Raw genomic sequence first — 7,680 nt, forward strand, 5'->3', positions numbered from 1 at the left:
ATTCTTTATTGTTATTGCCTTATGTAAGTGCAGTCATTGTGTAAAATCACAGTCACTGACTTTCTATTTATTCTGTTGTGTTATTAAGTGTGTTAACTGTGAAATAATTAAACAAAAAATAACTAACTGTCAATAACTGTCATTTTAAAGTCACCAGACATGTTCAAAAATAAGCATTCATTTGAACTGTGCAGATATGACCATATGAAGCTATAGAAAATCACTGAAGTTTATTTTAAAGACCTTAGTGCATGTTGCTGTATGTTAGTGTGCAACCCAATGAGTAAAGGGATTTAATTAAAAATACTTTTTTGTGGAATACTTTTTTGTAATTTACATTCTCTGATATGATATAAGAAAGAGAATACAATGAAAGGCACAATCAGAGAAACCTTTGTGATTATTTGCCAATGGCAATTATTTAATCATGGTTGAAGTTTGAAGGTGAGGCTACTTAAGGCCCAGATGTACAGTAAATCCTACAGCATTGTACTGACAGGGTGAATTGCAAAGTAAAATCTGAAAAGAACACAGGAGGACGGATGGAATCAAACTAACGAACACTCACTATACTCACACATTTCAAGCTTCTACACTACCTTATAAACCCAGCTAGACAGGAATGACTTTAATCAAATATAAAGGTATTTGACTACACTACAGGTGCACATCTACTTTATGAGCAAAAATTATATGAAATCTAATGATTTGGCACAAAACAAAACCCAGAAGATACTGCCTGTATATGTACATTATCAAAAAATGATAAATCTCAACTAAATTATCAATGATAAAAAGAAAATTAAAAGGAAAAAACTATAATCATTATAGAGGAATATAATAGTTATAGAGGAATATGGATTTCCTCTATAATACTCTTCCAGTACATGTAGTTTGTTCTTAAAAAAAAAAAAACAAAAAAAAAAAAACACTTTCAATGGGATGACATAACTGTTACAGAAACATTCACTGGGCATATCTGCAGGGGTCCTTCATCCTTATCTTTTTTCACACCGGGAGAGAAGTATGGGAACACTCTCTCAGTAAATGTGTCTTTAAAAGTGTAAATGACTGACGTGTCACTGGAGTCGAAGAAGGACACCTCCCCCCTGTCATAGTCCAGCTGCACTCTGATGCTCTGGGGTTTCCTCTTCAGTGTGAAGTCAGCAACTCCACCTGCTCTGTACTTATCACCATTCCTCAGCATTAAGACCCAGAATCCTCTCTCTGGGCTGTATGATAGATTTCCCTTCCTACTGATGGACTCTTTCACCACTCCTACAGTCCACTTAGATTTATTCCCCACCTTCACCTCCCAGCTGTGTTTCCCTGAGGTAAACCCCTCAGATCCCAGTGCACACACAGAGGTGTCAAACCTCTCTGAATTGTCAGGACGTTTGTGCTTTGTATCTGTGTCACTCACAGTGGTCAGATCATCAGAGAGAGAGAGCCAGGGGGCTGCAGTGTTGGGGTCCAGCACCACGGGAGCTAATATCAAGAAAGAAAGATATTTGAAAGTTGAAGGAAGAGACACATTTCAAATACTTTATTCAGATCAGGTCACATACACAGTATATTGTATATAATAATTATGGATTTTATACTGTAGTTATAATGATTTATTCTTTAAATATAAAACATGCTTATATTATGATAATGAATACATCAGTTAATATGTTTCATAGTAAATTCAATGCAGACAATTCACACAACTAATAAACCATATTATTAATGACATTTTATATATTATGTTAATTCTGTTTGCTTGTGTTCTGATATTAAACTGAGAGCAGTGTAGTGCAACCACAAGATCTTCCAAAACTTGAAGTAACTGAGACTGACTGACTCTGTACTGTTTATCTTCAGCACCATTTCAGTATACATCTTTTTCTTCTTGTTTTATGGGTTCATTAAGTGCTTGAAAAAAAACATGATTTCACCATCTGCCCTAGATACTCACTGTACCGTACCACCCCCAGCATCTTCTCCCAGACTCTGAACTTCAGGTTGCCTAGGTGTTTGGCCACATCTATCAGTGTTCCTGAGAGCAGCTCTGGATCCTGCAGTGTGCACTGGGCTCTGTAATGACAAGCAGGAGTCACTCAAGCTTTGGGGTTTGAAGTGACTTAAACAGGCAAGATGAAATGAGGTGAGAGTCCACATACCTTTCCTTAATGCTCTTGTAGCTCTGAAAAACACAATAACAGCATAAATGTGATAGAATGTACAGTATGCATGTACAAATGTATTCAGTAGAGACCATTATGAGAGACAGGCAATAACAAGTGAGAGACAGGAGCCATGCTAATGACAGTGATGTAGATATTAACAGTGAACACATGTGAATGAAGGTACTGTAATGTACATGTAACTGCCAAAATAAAGGAAAAAAGAGGCATATTGACTTGGTTATGCCATCACGCCAGGTTACGCCTTGGTGGGGTAGCATGCCCCATACCTATACAGCACCAAGAGTTTGTCACTTTTCAGGGTTCCCTACAGATATAACCACAATGACCACAGGCTCTCTCTTCATGTCAACAGACAGAATTCTCAAACAACTTCACACGTCCACATAATAAAGCCTCTAACTTTGGGGATTTCAAGTTTTTTTTTCTTCTTCTTCTTTTTCCTGCCAATTACAATATCACAAATGCTCCAGGCCCACAGAGAATATGCCTCCCCATTGGACATGTAGGTATATCAGCCAATAAAAACATTAGATACGCACTCAAATTGGACATATAGAAGTTTACACGTTTAAAAGAACAAAACTTTGCAGCCCACCAACTACTTCACTAGCATGAGAGTCTGGCTCCCGAGAACCAATCGCGTGGTTCCTGTTCAATTTTGGCTTCCATTTCTTTTCAATCGCGTGCTCTGCCCTGCGCATTTTTTACCAATCAAATCTCTCTGTCTTTCTGGTCTATTTCTTACCAATCAGGACTTGTCATGCCTGTCCATTTCTTGCCAATCAAATGTGGCAATGCAGCTTTTAAACGCACCGCAGTAGAATCCAATGACAGTGACAGCATTCAAGAATGCCGTGGAATATTGCCTGACTCTCAGGGTAAGAAATCAAATTAGATAGTTAAATGGTCAAGATGAAAACCTAGCTAACAGTTATTTGATAGTAACAGAGACAAAGTTTATTCTGTTGTCTTTGAAAGTAATTTTGCTGTACTAGGTTGCTAACGTTATATTAATGTTGTTAAGCTAGCTAATGGAGATTTACCTGAAAAATCAGGTAATTTAAGCACATTAAGTGATCATAGGCTAGGCAGCAAAGGAGAGATCACAGACAGGACAGCACAGTGGCAGATTGCACTGCTGGTGGGAGCAGGTTCAGGACCAGCAGCAGCAGATCCACTCTGACAGTATAGGGCATATACAGACAGTGTGACAAACACACACATATACATGCACGCATGCACGCACACATAAGAGCACTGTCAGCTGAAAAGTAGTCCAGGTGGACTGGAAACGTGCTAGGAGTAAATAGTATTTGTAAATGCTGAATTTCAAATAATTTCTAAATAAGTATTTAAAAGTAATTAAAATACTTTATATGTATATCTATATTTGACCCAGGTCTGATGCCTGCTGTCTACCCTTTTTCAAATGGATTCTTCTTGTTGGATAATGCGCTATGTCACAAAGCACGTCATCTCAAGCTGGTTCCAAGGATTTGACTTCAGTTTACTCCAGTGGCCTGCATAGTCACCAGAACTCAGTCCAATAGAACACTTTTGGGATGAGGTGAAATGGGAGGTTTACAGCATGAATGTGTGGCTGAAAAATCTGCTGGATCTGCGTGATGTTATTAAGATGGCATTGGACCACAATCCTTAAGGAATGGTTCCTGTACGCTATTTAATCCATCTCAGGAAGAAGTTTGGCTGTTCTGGAGGGGTAAGGGGGTCGTGCTCAGTGCTAGGAAGGTGTACCTAATAAAGTGACCAGTGAGTGTAATTATATTATACATATTTTAATAATATATGTTCAATAATATAAAAATGCGATATTTTGCTTGCTAGCAGTTTATTATCATCTTCCCCATTCTGCTGGTGAGGCCTTGCTCCACAGACCCATTACTGAAAATGGCACTGGTGCTCTGTATCACAGTAACAGACTGTGCACCTCAATATACTGTAGCTAGAAACGGTCATGATAAACGCAGAGCTCTGTCAGTAAATCAAGATCCTACCTTTAAAAAGGAGGTGTCTTCAGTGCCCATTGCCTTCTCTATAGCTGTGATTTTGTCTGTAAGGGTGGAGATGTGTCTTGTGATGTTTTCTATTTTCTCATTCATGATCCGACTCTTCTGCTCCTCTTCCTCCCTCAGTGCAGCTAGTCTGGCCTCCTCTTCCTCTCGTAGGAACTGGTGGAGCTTCTCAAACTCTGCCTTTATCTGCCTCTCTGTGTGCTGGGCTTGTCTCTGCAATTCACAACACACTATTTAAAACCTGAATAGTGTTGCTATGTTTAGTAATTGTAAATGTAAATGTAATAGTAAATGTGTGGCAGTCAGTGTGTTTGTTATTTCTATAAAACATAGCATAAACCAAAAATTATGTTTTTTTGGATTTGTGTGTTGCTAAAACGTACTGCTTTACTCACCCTGATGTGTTTTGCTGTTTTCTCACATTCTTGTTCAGCCTCAGTAAACCTCTTTAGTTTTTCTTGAATAAGATTAAGTGCAGGCTTGATTTCCTCCTGGAGTTAAATGAATCAGTTATTATTTACAGAAAGACACAAATGGCGCAGCAGTACCCCTGCTGTAATGCAAGCAGAGGTCAGAAGTACATGGGAAATGTAGCACAGAAAATAGTCCTGCTACAAGAAAAGACCAGTGGAACTTACTCATAGTGCATCATAACATTTTATGTTATGTGTTTTCAGTCAAATAAAAACAGTTACATTTTCCAGCGTGTTGGATATCACATACCAACTATTACCGGTTTGTACTTCATTGAACTTGTAGAATAGTGTAAGAAATGTTTAAGCATTTATAAACCAGTTTGACTTGTTGGTAGACGATTTTCTTGTGTGTATACATAGCCCTTGTCTCTGCTGGTTATACACTCATTGCGGACTTCTGTACTTCCTGGTTTTGTCCAAGCATATAACCAAATATTTAGTACACAATATATAACAGTACTTTATTTACATCTTCACATTTATTAAATTAGAGTTTTGATAAATTTGTATGAGTCTTGGGTGATCTCTATTTGCGCTATCAGTACATCTGATGTGACACATCATTGCTATATATTTATAAAATTACTCTGTATATGTCAGTGCTTCCTGTTTGGATCCATATTTCTTATAAAACGCCCCCAAGCACAACTGTCAATCAGGACTTTACCATGCCTACACTTCACTGATATTTACTCCTACATGCTTTGACGGTTGAAAACAACACTTTCAGATACAGCACTGCTTCTTCCACTGAATGTATTTACAAGACTTCATACCACAGCTGTTTGTCAGAACTGAATGTTTTACACGGTGACATTGTACTCAAATTAAATTTTGCCTTGAGAATATGAAATAGATGACATTTAAAATGGAATACCTTCAGGTCCAGTACAGCCTCTTCCACTGGACAGACCGGGTGGTCTTTGTGTTTTTTTGAAGTCTGACAGACAAGACAGAGAGGCTCTTGGTCATGTTTGCAGAATAATAAAAGTTTCTCCCCATGAAGACTGCAGTGAGCACCTCTCTTGTCTGTAGTTTCTCTCTCAGTCTTCTGCTTCAAATAGGACTCCACAATGTTTCTTAAAGCCAGGTTTGCTGGAGGTTCCCGCATAGAGGCTGTTCTCCTGCAGATGGGACACTCTCGAGAGCTCTTCTCTTCCCAGTACTGCTGCACACACTCTCTGCAGAAGCTGTGGCTGCATTTCAGTACAACAGCCTCTTTAAAAATATCACAACATACAGAGCAACAGAGATCGTCCTCAGGAATCAAAACTTTAGCTGCCATTTTACAGACTCGGTCTGTCAGTGTGAAATTTTCACTTTCGGATTTGCTGAACTTTCGACAGACCACACCTCATGTGATTAAAATCAGATCAGGCTTGTTGCATTCAGTTATTTTCTTAATCTTGCAGGAGCTTGACAAACTTTGCCTTCACCTTAGTCTTTATGTGCCCGACACTGCCATCCAAACAAACAGTATTAAACGTGAATAATGTATCTCCTGTATATTTCAGTTAAGCTGAAATATTTTCCTAACTGATCAACTCACCCCGAAATATTTTCACTCTCCTGTTTAACTGCATTATGATTTCCTCCTTGAAGAAGATGAAATAGCCAGCACTTATAAAAACATTAAGTTCGAAAGGAATAACAGGAGAGAATTATGGAATGGGGAAGTAGTATTGGGATTGTAAAGTAATTTCAAATTGGACAGTGGCTTATAGTGGTTTGTATGCTGTTAGTGCATTAGCACATGCTAGTGTAGCAGAACAACAGTTTGCTACATGGATAAAATAGCAATAGGTGATGTCATACAAGATATATTTTGTCACAGTAAAGCACTGCATATTTTGTACAATACAGTATTGCATTGTGGGGAAATTATCTGGAAGCTACAACACTAGAGTACTTCTACTATTAATTCAACAGGATTTATTTCACACTTATGAATTGTTACTGCATTACTGTGTACTTACCTGAGCATTTGTAGCACTTTTTCTTACTTTATTTGACTGTGTTTGTGCAGTCTCACTTACATGCATTAACTGTGCATCTATGTGTTCCTCCTGTAAATATCCCTTAATTGTTGAGTCAATTATTTGCATTGAATATATTATTGTAGTTTGTACCCTACCCTACAGTTTTCAAAGCATAATTCTTCATTACTGAATATCACATACTAAAAACAATTAGTTTAATTCTACCAGACTCCAGTTATTTTGAGAAAACTGAGTCACATTTAAAACACTATGGACATCACAATATAGTGTGTATTTGGTGCAGTGAATCAGAAATACTGTAGAAAACATGCATCAAATACAATATGCATACAAATAAAATATAATGTATAAATGCATACATACTATTTATTTTTTAAAGAATTAGTGACGTTCTACAGCATTCAAAATGCAATAAGAAAAAAAAAATCAATATCCCTTGCCAGCTCTGTGACAAGTAATTCGATGTAAGTATATCAGTATTTAATTTTGTGGATATTGTATAAACACACAGTAAGGACAACTCACATATTTAGGCTATATATATTAATGAATATGCAAAGTAATTATTTTTAGTTTGGCGCTGAATGGATCTGCTTTAGTTACGTCTGTACATGCACAGACATGCACTAACCTATCCAACAGGGATCGTGATATACATATCCCCTACTTAAATGGGAGAAATTTGAAAACCCCCCAGTACCTACAAGCAGATCCAAATGGCAGGTAGAAGCTGGGATGGTGGTGGGTGAGCACAATTCTTTTAAGCTGTAGCAAGTGTAGCGTGCAAAAAGCAGCGCAGGCAATGAGCAGCACCTGAAACGTCTGACTGTTTAAAAAAGGCACTCCATTAATGATGTGTGCTTGTGATAGGTTGAGTATAAGAACATGTAGCGATGTATATAGGTGATTGGTTGAGTATAAGAACATGTAGAGATGTATGCAGGTGATTGGTTGAGTGTAAGAACATGTAGAGATGTAT

At 37.7% G+C, this 7,680-nt stretch overlaps 1 protein-coding gene across 1 annotated transcript; it reads right to left on the minus strand.

The window, feature by feature from the left end:
- Nucleotides 1–393: 393 nt before the first annotated feature.
- On the minus strand, nucleotides 394–6,430 carry LOC135247539 (E3 ubiquitin-protein ligase TRIM35-like). Its single transcript, XM_064321085.1, has 6 exons — nucleotides 5,579–6,430; nucleotides 4,621–4,716; nucleotides 4,208–4,438; nucleotides 2,166–2,188; nucleotides 1,961–2,079; nucleotides 394–1,488 (listed from the first exon to the last, which is right to left on the minus strand). Exons 1-6 carry the CDS (start codon nucleotides 5,984–5,986, stop codon nucleotides 935–937), a joined length of 1,431 nt encoding a protein of 476 aa, XP_064177155.1. The 5' UTR covers nucleotides 5,987–6,430; the 3' UTR covers nucleotides 394–934.
- Between the last annotated feature and the right edge of the window lie 1,250 nt (nucleotides 6,431–7,680).

The sequence above is a fragment of the Anguilla rostrata genome, chromosome 2 (assembly GCF_018555375.3).
Source record: "Anguilla rostrata isolate EN2019 chromosome 2, ASM1855537v3, whole genome shotgun sequence".
Taxonomy (NCBI): Eukaryota; Metazoa; Chordata; class Actinopteri; order Anguilliformes; family Anguillidae; genus Anguilla; species Anguilla rostrata.